Source organism: Panthera leo, chromosome B3 (assembly GCF_018350215.1).
Source record: "Panthera leo isolate Ple1 chromosome B3, P.leo_Ple1_pat1.1, whole genome shotgun sequence".
NCBI lineage: Eukaryota > Metazoa > Chordata > Mammalia > Carnivora > Felidae > Panthera > Panthera leo.
Genome location: NC_056684.1, coordinates 53,295,249 through 53,317,364, shown reverse-complemented (window position 1 = coordinate 53,317,364; position 22,116 = coordinate 53,295,249). Strand labels below are relative to the sequence as shown.

General features: G+C 36.3%; 1 protein-coding gene across 3 annotated transcripts in view; it reads right to left on the bottom strand.

Annotated features, from left to right (window-relative positions):
* TRPM7 (transient receptor potential cation channel subfamily M member 7) overlaps positions 1 to 22,116 on the bottom strand; it is a 122,691-nt gene that overhangs the window by 48,698 nt on the left and 51,877 nt on the right. For all 3 annotated transcript variants that reach the window (XM_042942044.1, XM_042942045.1, XM_042942046.1), the window contains exons 12-15: positions 16,168 to 16,302; positions 5,126 to 5,179; positions 521 to 661; positions 5 to 139 (exon numbers count right to left, since the gene is read on the bottom strand). In XM_042942044.1, coding sequence (XP_042797978.1) covers positions 5 to 139; positions 521 to 661; positions 5,126 to 5,179; positions 16,168 to 16,302 — 465 coding nt within the window. The remainder of the gene's footprint in view (positions 1 to 4; positions 140 to 520; positions 662 to 5,125; positions 5,180 to 16,167; positions 16,303 to 22,116) is intronic.

The window sequence follows — 22,116 nt, the reverse complement described above, 5'->3', positions numbered from 1 at the left end:
ATACCTTTGGTCGATAGGGTTGTGCTGTTTTAATGAAATGATTGTGTCTCATTTTTTCCTTTTTATCTGCCCTATTGCCAAAAGATTCATGACTCTTGCGCAACTGAGGAGTGCTGCTGGAGGTATTTCGGCCAGACCTCTGAAAATGAAAGCTTATTCGTTTTTACACACTTAAATATACTAATATGCTATAAAAATTCAATAATCAATCCAAATATATATATATATACACACACACACATATACGTATATGTGTATATACACACACACACATATAAATGTATAAATATATACATATACACATATATACATAAATATGTGTGTATATGTATACAAAAATGATTTTAGATTTCGATTACAAAATATTTCTATGTATCTTAGTTGAAAAAAACCATTTTTAAGACGATGTTACTTCACTGTTCTTATATTTAGTAGTTTTAAACTTTTAAAGTGTATGAATTTTTAACTTACAAAGTGTATAAAGTACACATATAAACCACCCCCCCAAAATATTACATACCCGATTATTTCCACCAAGACTATTATAAATTAATCGAAAACGTTTCCGAGTGTAGGTGCATCTGTAAGTTCCTCCCATAAGATATTCAATAACGAGTCCTATATCAATTAGGGTGATCTTATATCCTGGAGGAAGATTTCCCTGGAAACAAAACATTAGTTTTAATTTTTTTTTTATGTTTATTATTTTTGAGAGAGAGAGAGCAAGCAGGGAAGGGACAGAGAGAGACAGAGACGCACAGAATCGGAGGCAGGCTCCAGGCTCTGAGCTGTCAGCAGGGAGCCCGATGCAGGGCTCGAACTCACAGACCACGAGATCATGACCTGAGCTGTAGTGGGCCACCCAAATGACTGAGCCACAAAAACGCCCCAAAAACATTAGTTTTAAATAAACAAGATATTTCTCAATATTTCCATTCATGCCTATAAAGACACCTACTCTCCAAAATGACAAATGTTTACTTGTTACAGGAAGCTGGGGTTGGTTGCAGCTATCTTTGCAGGAGAAGGGAGTAACTTGGTCCTCCATTTCCTCTGTAAGAAGAGATAATTCTGAAGTTCTGAAGTCATAAGGTATGCTCAGGACAGAAGTATGGCTTGCAGCAGCAGATCCTTTATCTTTCCACTGCTCTAATACTTCACACATAGAGGCAAAGGAACTTCTAAGAGCCAAGTATTCCATTTTCACTGTGGCACATACCATAAATTGCATTTTCCTGCAAAAATAATGCTATAATTGCTACTTATGTTTCCAAATAAGCCCATAAGTACTTATAAGTATTTTTTAGCCAAAATTATATTGGCTATATTATAGGTTACACAAGTTTTTATAGCCTCATCTAAGATTTAAACTACCACTTGTAACACTGTTTAGAACTAAGACTTCATTTCCCTAGGATATCAATTTACAAATAAACTCCTGGAACAGGAGCCATTTGTGAGTTTGGAAACACTGCCTGTTCAGAATCAAATATTTGGTTAATCTCATTAAATAATCTTAAAAGGGCTTAATCATAAGATGATTTACATATATCAACTAATTCTGCCCTTCTACCATCACCATTCTTTCAATTTTCCTAATTATCACCTCATGAACTTAGTACTTTAAAAAATGTTTATACCGTGGGGCACCTGGGTGGCTCAGTCAGTTAAGTGTCCGACTTCGGCTCAAGTCATGATCTCACAGTTTGTGAGTTTGACCCCCACATCAGGCTCTGTGCTGACAGCTCAGAGCCTGGAGCCTGCTTTGGATTTTGTGTCTCCCTCTCTCTCTGCCCCTCCCCCACTCATTTTCTCTCTCTCTCTCTCTCTCTCTCTCTCTCTCTCTCTCTCAAAAATAAACATTAAAAAAATGTTTATACCTTTTATAATTTGGTTTCATCTGTGAAGTTTTAAATTTCTAGATACTTATATTCTTTAATCTCCGATTTAAAAAGTATTTTCATCTTAGGTGCAAGATTTTTGTTTTTGTCTTGAGCAACCTCAAAATATACTTTATGAGCAAGGATGTCATATACAATATTTTTATTTTTATTTTTATTTTTATTTGTGAAGAGAGAGCATGCAAGTGCATGAGGGAAGGGCAGAGAGAGAGAGAGAGAGAGAGAGAGAGAATCTGAAGTAGACTCCATGCCCAGCACAAGCCCAACAATGGGACTGATCTCACCACCTGAAATTATGACTTGAGCTGAAATCAAGAGTTGGATTTTTTTTTTTTTTTTAATGTTTATTTATTTAGTTTTGAGAGAAACAGAGCATGCAAGTGGGAGAGGGGCTGAGAGAGAAAGAGAGAATCCCAAGCAGGCTCTACACTGTCACCACAGAGCCCAATGCAGGGCTCAAACTCACTAACCATGTGATCATGACCTGAGCCGAAATCAAGAGTGGTATGCTTAACCGACTGAACCACCTAGGCACCTCTGTCTAATTAAAAAAAATAAAACTGGGGCGCCTGGGTGGCTCAGTCGGTTAAGCGGCCGACTTCGGCTCAGGTCATGATCTCGCGGTCTGTGAGTTCGAGCCCCGCGTCGGGCTCTGTGCTGACAGCTCAGAGCCTGGAGCCTGTTTCGGATTCTGTGTCTCCCTCTCTCTGACCCTCCCCTGTTCATGCTCTGTCTCTCTCTGTCTCAAAAATAAATAAACATTAAAAAAAAAAAAAAAAAAAAAAAAAAAAAAAAAAAAAAAAAAAAAAAAAAAAAAATAAAACTAAAGGGGTGACCAGCTCAGGTCATGATTGCATGGGTTGTGGGATGGACCCTGAGTATTCTCTCTCCCTCTCTCTCTGCCCCTTCCCCACCTGCACTTTCTTTCTCTCAAAATAAATAAATAAACTCAAATTAATAAATAAAAAATTTGACAAGGGTGCCTGGGTAGCCAGCTCAGTTGGTTAAGTGTCTGACTCTTAATTTCAGCTCAGGTCATATCTCACAGTTCACAAGACTGAGCCCCCATAGGGCTCTATGCTGAACATGGAGCCTGCTTGGGATTCTCTCTCTCCCTCTCTCTCCTCCTGCTCTGCTCTCTCTCTCTCTCTCGAAATAAACAAACATTAAAAAATTAAAAACATAAAAACTTCACAAATGCCATTAGGATATGGTCCCATTTAAATGGGAAATAAAGTTACAGGAAATAATGCGAGTTATCTAAAAAAACAATAAGCAGTTTCTCAAACTATACAAATACTACTTATAACACTCAAGTTATTAATTTGAATTGAAAATAGTCAATTACTGGCTTTAGGATTTTTCACTTACAGAAATAAAAAAATTTGGCTTATTTAGTATAGCCACCAAGGTAAAGGTAGTGTATACTAAATCTCATATTTGTTTCTAGAATTAACAACTACAGTTCTTTCTGCTAACCCACGTAAGTAAATCATAACGCAAATGTGTTTTAGAAACTGCTGGACTGGCACCTGGGTAGCTCAGTTGGTTAAGCGTCCAACTTCAGCTCAGGTCATGATCTCTCAGCTCATGAGTTCGAGCCCCTCGTCCAGCTCTATGCTGACAGCTCAGAGCCTGGAACCTGCTTCGCATTCTGTGACTCTGAATCTGTCTCTCTCTGCCCCTCCCCAGCTCATGCTCTGTCTCTCTCTGTCTCTCAAATAAACATTAGAAACCCGTGGACTAAAGGTCTCTCCCATCACTCAAGCGTCTAGGAAGAAAAAAAAAAAAAAGCTTTAATTATTTAAACAAAACAAAAAAACAATGTGAAATGTCCAGAATAGGCAAATCCAGACATACAGAAAGTAGATTAACAGTTGCCAAGAGCAGGGGCAGAGGAGTAGAGAAAGTAGAGTAAGGAGTAGAGAAAGAAAACAGGAATGGAGAGGGACTGCTAATGGGTTAGTCTAAAATTAGACTGCAGGAGTGACTGGGTGGCTCAGTTGGTTAAGCAGGTGACTCCTGGTTTCAGCTCAGGTCATGATCTCACAGTTTGTGAGTTCGAGCCCCCACTGGTCTCTGTGCTGACAGCACAAAGTCTGCTTGTGATTCTCTCCCTCTCTCCCTACCCCTTCCCCACTTATGCTCGGGCTGCCTCTCTCAAAATAAATAAATAAACTTTTTAAAAATTAAAAAAAAAATTTATAGTCACAGTAGCAGAATATACTGAATATACTAAAATCCAATGAACACTCTGAATGAATTTTATGACATGCAAAATTTTTTAATAAAGTTATAAGGGAAAACACCTGGAAAAAATTGAATTAAAGAAAAAAATATTTTTAAGTATAATAAAGTCTAAGTTTTTCCCATGGGAAGCTAGTTTAGTATTAAATAAGTGACAAAACACAAAAAAATCAAAACAGAAAATGACATTTCTATTTTAATTTTTCAGTTATTTAATAGTACACTTACATATACTAACAAATAAAAGTTTGAAGAATTCTAGAAAGCATTTTAGTTCAGAAACTACAAAAATATTTCAGTTAATTAAATGAATACCTTTTCACCTAGGAAAATAAAACTACTGGATACCAATATTTTAAATGACTATAAAATTTTTAATAGATGTCTAAAACTATTAATTCACAAAGAATCCCAATAGAAGAGAAGGGAAATATTAGTACATCAAGTTTAGTCCCCACAGAATGGCTTTAAACCACATGACAGTGCTATATATTCCACCATGACCAATACTGAATATGAAAAGAGAAACCATGCACACATGAACACAAACATTTCAGCACTTTTGGCAAACTCTGCCATGAAGATCATCATCCAGTGTTTCCCTCAATGTCTTTATTCAAAGTCCTCTAAGGCCCAGGAAACAAATTTCTTCTGAACACAGACAAAGAAGACACATTTTATCAATAATCTTCCTTTATGGACCAATGAGCATTATGAAATTCATCACAGTCTATCTCAGATGACTAGAAGCTCACAAAACTTGGTCTGAATATAATTAACTTTCCTTTTTGTTGATTTCTGGTACACTATTCTCTTTACTTTTGTTACCACAAATGTAGCCCTTATTTTACCTTGTTCTAAAAAGTGTCACTTTATTGCTATTTTTGAGATGGACATTACTTAAATGTGTTTTAGGAACAGATGAAGTGTAACCAAATTTTTAAATTGCATTTTCAAAAACAAAAATAATCTCTTACCTGTTTGACATCCCGAACAAGATGAAAAAGCATTGGATTAGTTGGACCTTGTTTCTTTAAGGAGAAAAAATTAGAGCGAACTATTACTTTCTTCTAAAATAATTTAACAACTTCTCTTTTTGTTACTTACTGAACTTTATCAACCTTCTTGCCCAAATCATATTTTCAGTTAAATAAATTCTGTTCATAAAATGGAGCAAAGAAAAAGATATAATCATTTTGTATTGTCATATTTACCTTCATTAAGATGTGTAATTTATGTTGTTTTACTTATGCAGAACACAAATTTATAATCATGAAAACATTTAAGTGTCACAATTATATCTTTAATCTACATTTCTTTAATTGGTAATAGAGCTTTACACTCTTCTTATTAAAATGTACCTTGTTTCTGCCACTAAATCAAGTTGCATCAATACTTTAAATATTTTGGATAATAAACTTTAAAAATTTATATATGTCATCTTAATTTCCACCTAAGGAAGTTAAAACGGAATACTTACATCCATAAATAACTTATTATCTTACTTCCACTTACGTATACTATTAGACTAAACACAAATGTCATTTTTACAGTAATCTTATGTTGATGGTGTCCTGTATTTTGAAAAAAAACCCAGTGTGTATGTCCCCCATCAAGGCTGAGGTAAATGGACCAAAAATGTACCCTAAACTTTTTACAGTGGTCTGATCCATCTGAAACCTACTACAGTGAATTCTAGGCAGCATCACAAATAAGACACTTATTTTCAATATTTTAAATCTATTGTTTAAAAGAAATATCAAATCAAATTTTCCTCCCATCACTGTGTTATTAATTTTTAAGAGGTTATTATAGTAATCAACTCAATCTACTTGAACATTTTGACCACATATACTTGGTAATAGATTTTCAAATCTCAGTGGGTAAACCTCTTATTTCTTTACAAATACTTTCTCTTTTAATTATTTTTCAAATGTTTATTTATTTTGAGAGAGAGAGAGCATGAGTGAGGAAGGGGCAGAAAGAGGGGGGAAGGGAGAGAATCCCAAGCAAGCTCTGTGCTGTCAGGTTTGTGTAGCGCTCAAACCCACGAACTGTGAGATCATGACCTGAGCTGAATACATGGGTCAGACGCTTAACTGACTGAGCCAATTAGGTGCCCCCCAAAATATTTTCATTTCAAAATTCTGTATAATATCTAAAGATGACTGTAACTAATATTGTGTATATTGTGTATTTAGCCTTACTTTGCTCTTTCTTTTTACAATATATTTTAAATTTTATTTATTTATTTAGAAAGAGAGAGACAACAGGGGAGGGGCAGAGAGAGAGGGAGAGAGGGAGAGAGAGAGAGAGAGAGGGAGAGAGGGGGAGAGGAAGAGGAAGAGAGAGAGAGGTAGAGAATGAATCCCAAACAGGCTCCACACTGTTAGTGCAGAGCCTGATGCAGGGCTCGAACTCATAACCATGAGATCATGACCTGAGCCAAAGTCAGACACTGAACTGACTAAGCCACTCAGGTGCCCTCTTTTTACTATTTAATCTATCCACTCAGAACCTAAGTTTTCTCTGGCAATTCTTCCTTGTATGTTAATTTTTTAAAAATAAATACAAAGTATTTCATATTTTTAGGTATTAGCAAGTTTCATTATATTTTCTCTAACAGTATATAATCACATAGACATGCAATATTTAGAATTCTATTTTATCTTAATCCATTACTGTTTATTCATTATATTAATTTCTTAGTATAAAGGAAATATATTTTAATACAGCAGTTTTCAAAGTGTGTCCAGTTTCCCCTGATGGCCCCCAAGACTCTTTGAAAAGGTCCATGAGATCAAAAATATTTTCAGAATCATGTTAAGATATTTCCATTTTTTCATTCTCACTCTCTCTCAGTGGTTAGTGTTTTCCAGAGGCTTCTTGATGTATGATATCATAAGATTAAATTCAAAAGCAAATATAAAAATCCAGTTGTCTTCTATGAAGCCTGATACTAAAGAGAACTGTAAAACAGTAATATGTATTCTATTCTCTTCACTTTTTTTTCTCGAAAAATATTTTTTGTGTTAACGTGACAGATTATTATTGTTACCTAAACACAAACTAATATTTTAAAAATTTCTTGGTTTTACATTCTGTAATATGGTAAGTATCGAGACACATAAACAAACCCTTTTAAGAACAGCTCTTTTGGGGCGCCTGGGTGGCTCAGTCAGTTAAGCGGCTGACTTCGGCTCGGGTCATAATCTCGCGGTCCGTGAGTTCGAGCCCCGCATCAGGCTCTGTGCTGACAGCTCAGAGCCTGGAGCCTGTTTCAGATTCTGTGTCTCCCTCTCTCTCTGACCCTCCCCCGTTCATGCTCTGTCTCTCTCTGTCTCAAAAATAAATAAAAACATTAAAAAAAAAAAAAAAAATTAAAAAAAAAAAACAAAAAACAGCTCTTTTAAGTCCCCAATAATTTTTATGTAATAGGACACTGATACCCCAAAAGTTTGAGAGCCACTACTTTATCATATTATATAATCCCTTAACGTTAAAAAAATTTTTATCAGTAACTGATACTGAAAAGTTTATCTTAAAAATTTGAATTATACATTAAAAAAATTACTTGCCTTGCTAATGGGATCAATTTTTATTTTTATTGTTTTATATCTGGTTTATATTTCAAGGATAAACCTTACTTCAGCACAATGAATAATCCTTTTAATTTTTATATTTGTTCACTAGAAACAGAAGGTCATCAAAGTTCAATGTAACTGTGCTAGACATTATTAAAGATAAAAAATGGGGGAAAAATAAGGATATAATCCTTATTCAAAAAAAAATTTATAATCCACAGGGGAAGATACAATTGTCCTCAACTAACTACCTCAATGAGCTTCATGGAGGCAGCAGCATGGCATTTGAACTATGTTCTTAATAATGAATAAAATTCCAGTAAGTAGAGAGTAGCTGAGAGAAAAACACTGCAGTGTGTAAACAAGAACTGCTTTTTTGTTAAGTTTATGTTTTTGAGGAACAGTAGGAAGACAACGTAACAAACATTTATGGAAAGGTACGGGTGGGAATAAAAGGCCAAGTGAAAGAGCTATGACAAAATTTCAAAAGCTGGAGAGCTTTGAAAATCAAGCAAAGAGTTTGGGTATTATTTTATACACACTGGGAGCTATTAAAAGTTTTTTATTTAAATTTTACTTAAATGTTAGTTAGCATACCTTGCAGAATTGGTTTCAGGAGAATTCAGTGATTCATCACAAGTGCCCTCCTTAGTACCCATCACTCATCTAGCCCATCTCCCACCCACCTCCCTCTGTCAACCTATAGTTTGTTCTCTATCATTAAGAGTCTCTTGTGGTTTGTTCCCTCTCTTCTCTTCCCTTCCCCTTCCCTTTTATTCATGTTTTGTTTCTTAAATTCCACACATAAGTGAAATCATATGGTATTTGTCTTTCTCTGACTTATTTTGCTTAGCATAACACATTCTAGCTCCATCCACATCATTGCAAATGGCAAGACTTCATTCTTTTAGATGGCTGTGTAATATACCATTATATATATGTGTGTGTGTGTGTATATATATATATATATATATACACACACACACACATACACACCACATCTTATCTATTCATCAGTTGATGAGCATTTGGGCTCTCTTCATAGTTTGGCTATTGTTGATAATGCTGCTGTAAACACTGGGAGGCATGTACCTCCTTTGAATCTGTAGTTTGTATCACTTGGGTAAATACCTAATAGTGCAATTGCTGGATTGTAGGGTAATTCTAGTTTTAGTTTCTTGCATCCTTGCCAACATCTGTTGTTTCCTGAGTGGTTAATTTTAGCCATTTTGACAGGTGTGAGGTGGTATCTCATCCTGGTTTTGATTTGCATTTCCCTGAAGATGAGTGATGTTGAGTATCTTTTCAGGTGTAGGTTGGCCATCTGGATGTCTTCTCTGGAAAAGTGTCTATTCATGTCTTCTGCCCATTTCTTCACTGGATTATTTGTTTTTCGTGTGTTGAGTTTGATAAGCTCTTTAAATATTTTGGATACTACCCTTTATCAGATATGTCATTTGCAAATATCTTCGCCCATTCCATAGGCTACCTTTTAGTTTTGTTGACGGTTTCCTTCACTGTGCAGAAGATTTTTATCTTGATGAAGTCCCAATAGTTCATGTGTGCTTTTGTTTCTTCTGCCTTCAGCAACATGTCTATTAAGAAGCTGCACCAGTCGAGGTCAAAGAGGTTGCTGCCTGTGTTCTCTTCTAGGATTTTGATAGGTTCCTGTCTCACTTTTAGGTCTTCCATCAATTTGAATTTATTTCTGTGTATGGTATAAGAAAGTGGTCCAGTTTCATTTTTCTGCCTATCCCCATCCAGTTTTCCCAACACTATTTGTTGAAGAGACTCTTTTTTTTCCATTGGATATTATTTTCTGCTTTGTTAAAGATGAGTTGACTATATGGTTGGGGAGTCCATCTGTGGGTTTTCTACCCTGTTCCGTTGATATGTGTGTCTGTTTTTGTGCCAGTACCAAACTGTCCTGATGACTATAGTTTTTTGTTTTTTTGTTTTTGAGAAAAAGAGAGAGATGGCGCAAGTGAGCAAAGGGAAGAGAGAGACAGGGTGCCGGTGGGGTGGGGGTGGGGGCGGGAGCGGAGCTCATGTTTTTTTTATCTGAGGCAGGGCTTGTGCTCACCAGAAGCAAGGCTCAAGCTCACCCGATGTAGGACTCAAACTCACGAACCGTGAAATGATGACCTGAGCTAAAGTCAGATGCTTCATGCCTAAGCCACCCAGGAGCCCGCCTAAAGCTTTGTAATAAAGCTTGAAATCCGGAATCATGATTTTTTTCTTTTTCAGTATTGCTTTGGTTATTTGGGGTCTTTTGTGGCTCCTTACACGTTTTAGGATTGTTTGCTGTAGCTCTGTGAAAAATGCTGGTGGTATTTTGATGGGGATAGCATTGAATATGAAGACTGCTTTGGGTAGTATAGACATTTTAACAATGTTTGTTTTCCAAACCATGAGCATGGAATGCTTTTCCATTTCTTTGTGTCCTCTTCAATTTCCTTCTTAAATGTTCTATAGTTTTCAGAGTATACATCTTTTACTTCCTTAGGTTTATACCTAAGTATCTTATTGTTTTGGGTACAATTGCAAATGGAATCAATTCCTTTATTTCTTTTCCTGCTGCTTTGTTATTGGTGTATAGAAATGCAACAGATTTCTGCCCATTGATTTTATATACTGCAACTATGCTGAATTCATGTGTTAGTTCTAGCAATTTTTTGCTAGAGCAACTAGCAAATTGCTAGAGCAATTTTTTGGTGGAGTCTTTGGGTTTTCTACATAGAGTATAACATCGTCTGCAAATAAATAGTGAAAGTTTGACTTCTTCCTTGCCAATATGGATGCCTTTTATTTTTGTTGTCTGATTGCTCAGACTACGATTTCCAGTACTATATTAAATAGTAATGATGAGAATGGACATCCCTCTCTTGTTCCAGACCAGAGAGGAAAACCTCTCAGTTTTCCCCACTTGACGGTATTAGCTGTGGGTCTTTTATATATAGCCTTTATGATAGTCCATCTATACCTACTTAGTTTTTAACAAGAATGGATGCTATATTTTGTCAGATGATTTTTCTGCATCTATTGACAGGCTCATATGGCTCTTACCCTCTCTTTTATTAATGTGGGGTATGTATCAGATTGATTGATTTGCAAACACTGAACTACCCCTGTAGCCCAGGAATAAATCCCACTTGATCACAGTGAGTAATTCTTTTCATGTACTGTTGGATTTGATTCGCTAGTACCTTTTTTTTTGTTTTTACAATTGCTAGTATCTTGTTGAGAATGTTTGCATCCATGTTCATCAGGGTATTGTTTGTAACTCTCCTTTTTAGTGGGGTCTTCATCTGATTTTTGAATGAAGGTAATGCTGGCTTCAATGAGTTTGGAAGTTTTCCTTCCATTTCTATTTTTAGAACAGTTTGAGAAGAATAGGTGTTAACTCTTCTTTAAATGTCTGGTAGAATTCCCCTGGGAAGTCATCTGGCCCAGGACTCATTTGTTGGGAGATTTTTGATTACGGATTCAATTTCTTTGCTGGCTATGGGTCTGTTCAAACTTTCTATTTCTTCCTGTTTCAGTTTTGGTAGTTTGTGAGTTTCTAGGAATTTGTCCACTTCTTCCAGATTGCCCAGTTTGTAGGCATATCATTTTCATAATATTCTCTTATAACTGTATTTCTGTGGTGCTGATTGTGATCTCTCCTCTTTCACTTGTGATTTTATCTATTTGGGTCCTTTATCTTTTCTTTTGGTAAGTCTGGCTAAGGGTTTATCAATTTTGTTAATTCTTTCAAAGAACCAGCTCTTGGTTTTGATTTTTTTGTGTGTTTGTTTCTATATCTTTTATTTCTGCTCTAATCTTCATTATTTCCCTTGTTCTGCTGCCGCTGGCTTTAGACTTTATTTGCTGTTCCTTTTCTAGCTCCTTTAGGCGTAGGTTAGGTTATGTATCTGGGGCCTTTCCTGTGTCTTGAGATAGGCCTGAATTGCACTATACTTCCCTTTTTGGACTGCATTTGCTACATCCCAAAGGTTTTGGACCATTGGGTTTTCATTTTCATTTGTTTTCATGTATTTTTTAAAATTTCTTCTTTAATTTCATTTTTTAGTAGGATATTCTTTAATGTCCATGTATCTGAAGGCTTTCCAAATTTTTTTGCGTGGTTTACTTCAAGTTTCATAGAGTTGTGACCTGAAAATATGCATGGTATTATCTCAATATTTTTGTACCTGATGAGAGCTGATTTGTGACCCAATACATGATCTGTTTTTGGAGAATATTCCATGTGCACTCAAAAAGAATGTGTATTCTATTGCTTTAAGATGAAATATTCTGGGGCGCCTGGGTGGCTCAGTAGGTTAAGCGTCCAACTTCGGCTCAGGTCATGATCTCGCGGTCCGTGAGTTCAAGCCCCGCGTCAGGCTCTGTGCTGACTGCTCAGAGCCTGGAGCGTGTTTCAGATTCTGTGTCTCCCTCTCTCTCTGACCCTCCCCCATTCATGCTCTCTGTCTCAAAAATAAATAAACGTTAAAAAAAATTAAAAAAAAGAAAAGATGAAATATTCTGAATGTATCTGGTAAGTCCATCTGGTCCAGTATCATTCAAAGCCATTGTTTCTTTGTTGATTTTCTGCTTAGATGACCTGTCCATTGTTGTATATGGGATGCTAAAGTCCCCAGCTATCACTGTATTATTACCAATGAGTTTATTATTAATTGATTTATATATTTCGGGTGGGTCCAAGTTGGGGCATAAATATTTATAACTGTTAGATCTTCTTAATGGATAGAACCCTTAATTATGATATAATGCCCTTCTTCATCTCTTTACAGTCTGTTTTAAAATGTAGTTTGTCTGATTTAATTATGAATACTGTGGCTTTCTTTTGACATCCATTAACATGATAGACAGTTCTCCATCCCCTCACTTTCAATCTGCAGGTGTCTTTAGGTCTAAAATGAGTCTCTTGTAGGCAGCATATAGATGTATCTTGTTTTTATCCATTCTGATACCCTACATCTTTTGATTCTCCAGAGAATTTAATCAGAGTGATTATTGAAAGATATGAATTTAGTATCATAGTGTTACCTGTAGAGTTGGTGTTTTTGGTGATGCTCTCTGGTCCTTTCTACTCTTTGTTGCTTTTAGTCTTTTTTCTCCCCCCTCCACTCAAAGAGTCCTCCCTTAAAATTTTCTATAGGGTGGGTTTAGTGGTCATAAACTCCTTTAGTTTTTGTCTGGGAGACTCTTTATCTCTCCTTCTATTCTGAATGACAGCCTTGCTGGATACAGTATTCTTGGCTGTGTATTTTTCCAATTCAGCACGTTGAAAATAAAAATACATTGTCACTCCTTTCTGGCCTAAGTTTTGTGGACAGATATGCTGTGAACGTGATTTGTCTTCCCTTATAGGTTAAGGACTTTTTCCCCCATGCTGCTTTCAGGTTTCTTTCCTTGTGTGTGTATTTTGAGAATTTGATTATGGTATGTCTTGGCAATGGCTGGCTTTTGTTGAATTTAATGGGAGTTCTCTATGCTTCTTGGATTTTGATGTCTGTGTCCTTCCCCAGATTAGGTTAAGTTTTCAGCTACAATTTGCTACACAAACTTTCTGCCCCTTTTTCTCTCTCTTCATGTTCTGGGACTCCTATGATACAAATGTTATTACATTTAGTAAATTGCTGAGGTCCCTAAGTCTGCCTTCATGATCCCTGACCTTTGTTTCCCTCTTCTTTACAGCTTCATTATTTTCCACAATTTTATCTTCTGTATCACTAATTCCCCCTCTGCCTTGCCCATCCTCATTTTAATGGCCTCTATTTGGATCTGCATCTTGGTTATAGCAGTTTTTAAAACATTTATTTATTTTGAGAGAGAAAAAGAGCATGTGAGCAAGCAGGGAAGGGGCAGAGAGAGGGAGATAGAGAATCCCAAGCAGGCTCCATGCTGTAAGCACAGCCTGACATGGGGCTCAACCCTACAATCCACAAGATCATGACTTGAGCTGAAATCAGGAGTCATATGCTTAGCTGACTGAGCCACCCAGGCACCTTGTTGCTATAGCATTTTTAATTTCATTCCGTGTAGATTTCGGGTCTTTTATCTCTGCAGAAATGGATTCTCTAGTGTCTTCTATGCTTTTATTCCCCAAGCCCAGCTAATATCCTTATAATCATTTAAAAAAAAATTTAATGTTTATTTATGAGAAAGAGCGACAGAGCGCGAGGTGGGGAGGGGCAGAGAGAGTGAGAGAGAGAGAGAGAGAGAGAGAGAGAGAGACACAGAATCCAAAGCAGGCTCCAGGCTCTGAGCTGTCAGCACAAGAGCCCGATGCGGGGCTCGAACTCAGGACCGCAAGATCATGACCTGAGCTGAAGTTGGACGCTTAACCAACTGAGCCAACCAGGCACCCCTAAATTCTAGTTCAGACATCTTACTGCATTGATTAAATCCTTGGCTGTCATATCTTCCTGTTCTTTCTTTTGAGGTGAATTCCTCTATCTTGTCATTTTTGATGACAAAAAACAGTAATAACAGAATCAAATAAAAATTTAAAAAGTAAAAAAAAAAAAATCACATAATGGAAGCTAGATCCTAGGTGTGTTTTGGTCTGCTTGTTAAAAGAAGCTTGGAAGACAAAAGAGAAAAGAAGAGAGAAAAAAATATATAATAAAAAAAAACGATAAAAAGGCCGCCTAGGGTGCTCAATCAGTTGAGAGTCCAACTTATTTCAGGTATGGCTGTGTTTCAAAACCCCACATTTTAGAGACCCCTATGGCTCAAAGCCATCCTCTGGGAAACGGTCTTGCTGTGCTATGTCTGGGGCCGGCTTGTCCCGGAAAATGGTTGCACCACGGTGCACTGGCACCAGCTCGAGTTTATGGTAAATAACAATACACAGCTGGTACCAGGGTTTACTGCCCTCAGCCACATCTCTGTTCCTATACAGGTGACTGAGGTGGCTTGAAGGTGACCACTGGGTGTTTTGCTTGTGGAGAGGCCATATCACCTCTACCAAACGCACTCCAAGCAGGGGAACCGCTTCTCCCCATGCGACCTAGGGGATCCTCAGACTGGACAGCCTGCTCCCAGGTCTCCACCCTGCTTCCTCACTGAAGTAGCACCAGGGGCTGACCTCTGAAACTTCAGACTGTGCTCCGCTGTTTATAAAAGACTGGCAGTAATGAAACCCTCTCCTTTTTCCCCCATTAGTGGTTTCAGGGAGTAGTTTTTTCTTGTGTAGTCCTCTGTGCATGTTTTCACTCCTTCTCTTTAGACGCTTTTATAGCGAGTGCTTTCTTCCACAAACCCAATGCACTGCTCTCTCTCCCTCTGTCTTTCTCCTGCCTGGGAAAACAGCTCCCTCCCATGTGAAGCACCACGGCTCTTCTATCCCCCAATTCACCTCTCCACACCATGTACCTGCCGTGTTCTCTCCCTCAAATTATTCAGATTGTTCTGTTACCCTCAGATCAATTTTCTAGATATTCAAATGGTTTGATGTCGATCTAGCTGTGTTCGAGGGACAAGACAAGCCCAGGGTCTCCTTACTACTCTGCCATTTTAAACCCCCACCCCCACCCCCACCCCCACGGATCTATCAAAAATTTTTAAATTGAAGAAAGACATGGTAAAATATATGATTATAAGAATAATTAGTTTAAAGAACTAATTTGAAGAAAGGATAAGAAGATTAGACTACTGAAGTAGTATGACTGCTATAAAGACAAGGTACAAAGACATTAGGAATGAAAAGGAGATAAATAAGTAGAAACTGATGAATGGACAGACAGCTTTGCAGAGAAGTCAGATTTAGAAAGCTAGGATTTGGTAATAGTGCACTTCAAAGTATAGCTCAATTAAAGCTGGCAACATGGAAAACCAATAAGATGGCAGTATTTACTCTCTCCAATGCTAGACATGTGAAATTTCAAAATGAATGATTTCAAAAGGCTTTGTAAGGGGGATAGTTTTCAGGAGCTCTTTAGAAAATAATGAAAAATGGTATGTAACCTAAAAGGGGGACACCACAAGGTCAAAATCATGAAAAACAAAAAGGATAAACAAAAAAACAATATGTAATTTCTCTATTACAAAAAGGCATCAATAAAAATTTAGTGTAACAAATGACGACCAAGAAAAAAGAAAAAGAAGGAAATACAATTATTCTGTAATTAAGAAGCTGATCCTAGAGTTTTAAAAAGGGGCGAGGATAAGGAAAAGACAGGCTTATTAAAACTTTACCTTTTCCCTATGTTGCCACGATGACAGGGAAAATCTCCAGAAACAAGGAAATGGTTTCAGATTGTCATATAGCACACTAAGACTTACAGGACACTAAGACTGGCTGCAATTTTTTCAAGTAATCAAGCAAATCATTAAAGGTTTTAGCAGAATTGGATATGTTTAAGTAAAATGACATTTCCCAAAGATAACAAAGCTTAGTCAACAAAGAATTTTAACACACTTACTGTGTTGTAAAGTTCTTCCAGTCTAGGAATGGTAAGGAATTTATGCATGCTTACTCCATTTTCAATAAGTAGTTTTACAAATGCAACTCTATCCATTACAAGAGCATCAAGCATAGCTTGTTCCAAGGATCCAACCTAAAATATCAAAATTAGTGAATATATTTCACACATTCTAATTACACAAATAATTCTTAATGCAAGTCCTAGGATTTATACTTATTTGTTCTTGAATAGTTTTGGAACAAACTAAAAAGATGCAAAATAGTAAAAGGCTAGAACTTAAGGTATAAAGGGAATAGAAGAAAAGACCTCTCTATACTAGCATTCCCCAAAGAATACTCCATTAGCACTATTTCTGCAGGAGAGAAGTGTTACATATTGGGGGGGAGGGGGGTGGGGAGAAAGAATCCATCATCAAGTAAATTTGGGGGAAAAAAATCTTAGAGCAATGGTTCTCAATGTTTAGGAAAGGTTTTTTGGACAGATCATTTCACTATTTGGGGGCCATTACTAACATTCAAAGGATACCAGATATCATGCACTACGCCAGACAATTTCACTCAGAAAGGACTGTCCGATATCTCACACAACTTTGTTATGCTGTTGGACTTTCATGTGTGAAAATGCAATAATTCTGCTTTACATATAAACACAAAGTATTGTCATAGTTTGTTTTGCAATGAAGTTTCCAAAAATACAACATCATATTAGTTACATAAGATGGTACTTAGTTTTCTTTAGAACTTTAACAGAAATTATTCACCATTAGAGAAAAATTACATCTCCTAATAGCAATATAATTTGTGCCATTTGAGTTTAATGTAAACCATGTACGTCAGCCAGTATTTTTAAGCTGCCCCTTTTAAGTTTTTAGGGACTCTTTATAGACTTCAACAGACTCTGAATCAAATGCTGTTAAATTAGTGGAGACACAAATATAGAAATTTCAAGTATCATTAATAGGGTATTATATTTTATTTAAGAAACAATTTTTAAAAATGATTTATTTTTGAGAGAGAGACAATGTAAGCAGGGGAGGAAGAGAGAGAGAGGGAGACACAGAATCCAAAGCAGACTCCAGGCTCTGAGCTGTCAGCACAGAGCCTGACTTGGGACTCGAACTCACAAACCGAGAGATCATGACCTAAGCCGACGTCAGACACTTAAACAACTCAGCAACCCAGGCGCCTCATAAAGGGTATTTTATTAATAGAACACACTGGGGCGCCTGGGTGGCTCAGTCGGTTGAGCGCCGACTTCGGCTCAGGTCACGATCTCGCGGTCCGTGAGTTCGAGCCCCGCATCGGGCCCCTGTGCTGACAGCTCAGAGCCCGGAGCCTGTTTCAGTTCTGTGTCTCCCTCTCTCTGACCCTCCCCCATTCATGCTCTGTCTCTCTCTGTCTCAAAAATAAATAAACGTTAAAAAATATATATATATAGAACACTAATATATTTAATATTAATGCATTTAATATTAATATATTTTATATGTATATTAAGATATTTTAAATATCTCATATTATTGCTTCTGTATATTTTTAATATTTTAGTACCATATGATAAAATAAAACTTTGTGGGGAAAATCAGTATCAAAATTATTGGGTGTTTTTTGGGTTTTTTTTTTAACCTGTTGTTTTTCAATTTATTCTGATACTGTCTGCGTAAGTTTACTAGATAAATGTACAACTTCTCTACAGCAGCTTCTATTACCATTTCTCCAATCTGTCCTCTATTTCCATCTCTTAGCAAAGGATCTGGTCACCAAGATCTTCTTAAGGATACTAACTAAATGCACACCTCATACATGATGGGATTTCAACATGGAAGATATGTTTTCTGCAGTTTTTAAGTATATTTATTTATTTTTTGAGAGTAAGTGCACAAGCAAAGGAGGGAGGGGAGGGGGGGGGAGAGAGAGAGAATTCCAAGTAGGCTCCAGGCCATCAGCATGGAGCCAAACATGGGGCTTGATCCCATGAACCAAGAGATCATGGCCTGAGTGGAAATCAAGAATAAGATGCTCAACCAACTGAACCACCCAGGTGCCCATGTTTTCTGCAATATTTTTTATCACTCAGCTCTATGTCACAACAAGGGAAATATTTTGACATTGCACTTAAAAATAAGGCCGAACTAATTAATAACACTGTAAAACTTATTCAATTTCTCCTATTAATAGCCACTGATTTATCAAGGCATGCTATTCTTATTTTAGGATTCTTTCTCTTATCACATACAAATAATTCTCATATGTTATTACTTATTCTAACTACTTTTGCTCTAATTCCTATTTGTTCCTCTTCTTTGCTCTTTCCTTGTCCTGTAGTTGTCAATGGGTATTTTTCTGCTCCCCATGGAATTTAAATTACCAACAACATTTCCATATTAGTGTGTACTCACAACTGCAGCATTTTACACGGATTCTACATAAAATAAGTGCAAGCATATAATTATTTATTATGCTATTTATGTTTCCATTCTTAAGTATCGTCACATTGAAATACCTATTTTTATTATAAATGACTTTCGTTTGTCTTTATCACAATATGGCATTATATTGTTTTTTTTCTTTAACATTTATTTATTTTGAGAAAGAGAGCACAAGCAAGGGAGGGGCAGACGGAAGAAGAGAGAGAATCCCAAGTAGGCTCTGCAATGCCAGCTCAGAGCCCAACACAGAGCTCAATCTCATGAACCGTGAGATCATGACCTGAGCCAAAACCAAGAGTTGGATGGTTAAATGACTAAGCCACCCAGGCTCCCCAATATATTTTTATTTGTATAGTAAGTACTTGATAAAATTTTATTTTCATGTAATAAAAAGGGCATAATGAAACTTATGTTTTAAAAAAGAAGTGTTCTATCTGAATTGAGTTTATAACCACTGCCCAAAACAACAATAAAGCCTTACGAAATTTTCACATCTGAAGAAAAAAAGGTTTAAAGAAAAAGTATTTGCTTTGTTCCGCATTTCTTCATACACTCCATGCATAACTCTTAACAACGAAGAGGAAAAACTGAAAAAATAGTGCTGCAAACTCTAGTATAAAGTAAAGCACAAAATCAAATAGGTAACATTGTGTTTAATAAATCCATGAGATAAACCATATATACACAGAAGATGACAGCTTTTTCCAAGTCTTTACACTTGAGATAAAAAAATTCAATGAAGCTATTCAAGGGACTAAAAGGTTGGTTTACTGTTAAAGAGTTTTACTACAGCTGATCAACATTAATTTCTTCCTCTGAAGTCCTGTAAGAATGGAAGTGACTAAATACTTTTTTATTATTTATAGGAAATACATCTCCATGGTTTAAAAAAACGATCAAATACCAAAAATGGCATAAAATGAAACTTTCTCTCTTCTGCCCATCTTTATACAAACATATCTCATAGTAACAGTTTCCAGAAAGGTTCTATGACTACACAGTGCATGCAGATATGCCTGAATGTGTGTACATCCAAAAACAGAATTTGCTACAAAGAAGCTCATGCTGTGCATACTTTTCTCCACTTTGCTGTTTACGTTTCATAGAAAAGATTTAGCTCATCCTCTGTAAAGGCTGGATAAAAATTCAATGTGGGGATGAACATCCAATTTGCCAAATTTCCTATTGATTCAGACATATAACAAAAATTTATCAAGCATTTACTATGTGCCAGGCTGTGAATATAGGAGGTGAACAAAAATAGTCTTTCTTCTATAAAATTTACTATCCAGGAGTAGAGAGAGAAATAAATAGCTAAGATATATAAATGATTTCTCACATAGTGATAAATACTAAAGAAAAAAAATGGCAGAGAAGAACACAGAAAATGCTGTCATAGGGGACTTCTGTTAAAATAGGGTAGACAATAAAAAGCCTACTTGAGGAGATGTTTGGTTAGAAACTAGAAAAAGAGGGGTGCCTGGCTAGCTCAACCGGGGGAGGATGCAACTCTTAATCTTGGGGCTGTGAGTTTGAGCCACATTGGGTGTAGAAATTACTTAATAAAACTTAAAAAAAAAAAAAAAAAAAAAAAAAAAAAAACAGAAAAAGAAAACGAAGCAAGTCTAGGCAGGCATATAAGGGAATAGGATTCCAGACCAAAAAAACCCCACAAGTACAAAGACAGGAATATTATTGGTATGTTTTAAAAACAGTAAGAAGGCCAATATGGTTACATAAAAGAGTGCAAAGGGAATAGTGGTAACATGTAAAGTAAGAGAGGCAGTAATGGCGCAAATGATGTGAAACCCTATAAGCCATCATAAGGGCTCTGGACTGTGCTCTGCATAAATGTGATGTGATCCATCTTCTGTGTAATAGGAGAGGAAGAATGAGAGTAAGGAAACAAACAGGATGCTACTAAAACAATAAAGAAGAAGGGTGACAGTAGATTGAACCACGATGATAAAAAAATTGCATATTTTAAAGTAAATATGAAAACATTTACAAATGTTATTGAACTGGAATATATGAAAAAGAGAAAAGTAAGAAATGACACTAAGGCTTCTTATCTCAAAAACTGGGAAAAGGTTGTTGCCGTTTGGTTAAGATGAGAAAGACCACTGAAGGAACTAGTCTAAACATCTGATATAACACTATATTGAATTATCTTGTACATATAGGAATATTTCTTTTTTTTCCTTTCTTTTTTAATCTTTTGACCCCCTTCACCCATTTTGTCCCACTTCCCCACCCCCTCACCTCTAGCAACCACCAATCTGTTTATATATTCCACATATAAAAGAGACCATATGGTATTTATATTTCACCTAGCATAATGATCTCAAGATCCATCTATGTTGCTGCAAATGGCAAGATTTCATTCTTTCTTATGGCTGAATAATATTCCATGTATTCCATACAATTACCTTATCCATTCATCCATCAAGCCAGGAAACAATGAACAAAATGGCAATTAGTACATACCTATAATAATTACTTTAAATGTAAATGGACTAAATGCTCCAATCAAAATGCACACAGTGGTTGAATGGATTTAAAAAACAAGACTCATCATCTCTATGATGTCTACAAGAGACTCACTTTAGATGTAAAGTCATACACTAAAAGCGAAGAAACAGAATTAAGATATTCCATGCAAATGGAAACCAAAAGACAGAATAGGTATACTTATCTCAGACAAAACAGATTTTAAAACAAAGACTGTAATAAAAGATAAAAAGGAAGGGGTCAATCCACAAAAAGATATAACATTTGTAAATATTTATACATCCAACATAGGAGAACCTAAATATGTAACACAATTATTACAGACACAAGGGATTAAGAGACATCAATAATGATAGGATACTTTAATACACCCCCCATTATATCAATGGACAGATCATCCAGACAGAAAATCAATAAAAAAAAATTGGCTTTCGAGGCGCCTGAGTGGCTTGGTTGAGCGTTCAACTTCGGCTCAGGCCATGATCTCATGGTTCATGGGTTCAAGCCCCACGTTGGGCTTTGTGCTGACAGCTCAGAGCCTGGAGCCTGCTTCAGATTCTGTGTCTCCCTCCTCTCTCTGCCCCTCCCCTGCTTATGCTCTGTCTCTCTCTGCCTCTCTCTCTCGAAAATAAATAAATGTTAAAAAAAATTTAAAAAAAAATAAAAAATTGGCCTTCAATGGACTTAATAGATATATACAGAACATCCTATCCAAAAGCAACAGAACACACATGTCAAGTGTATATGGAACATTTTCCAGGATCGATAATATGGCAGGCCATAAAACAAGTTTTGATAAAATTATGAGGACTGATAATCATCAAGCATCTTTTCCAACCACAATGGTATTAACTAGAAATTAATTACATGAAAAAAATTGGGAAATTCACAAATATGTGACGATTAAACAACATGCTACTGAACAATGAATGAGTCAAAGAAGAAACAAAAAAAATCTTGAGACAAATAAAATTGGAAATACAATAAACCATCATTTGTAGAATGCA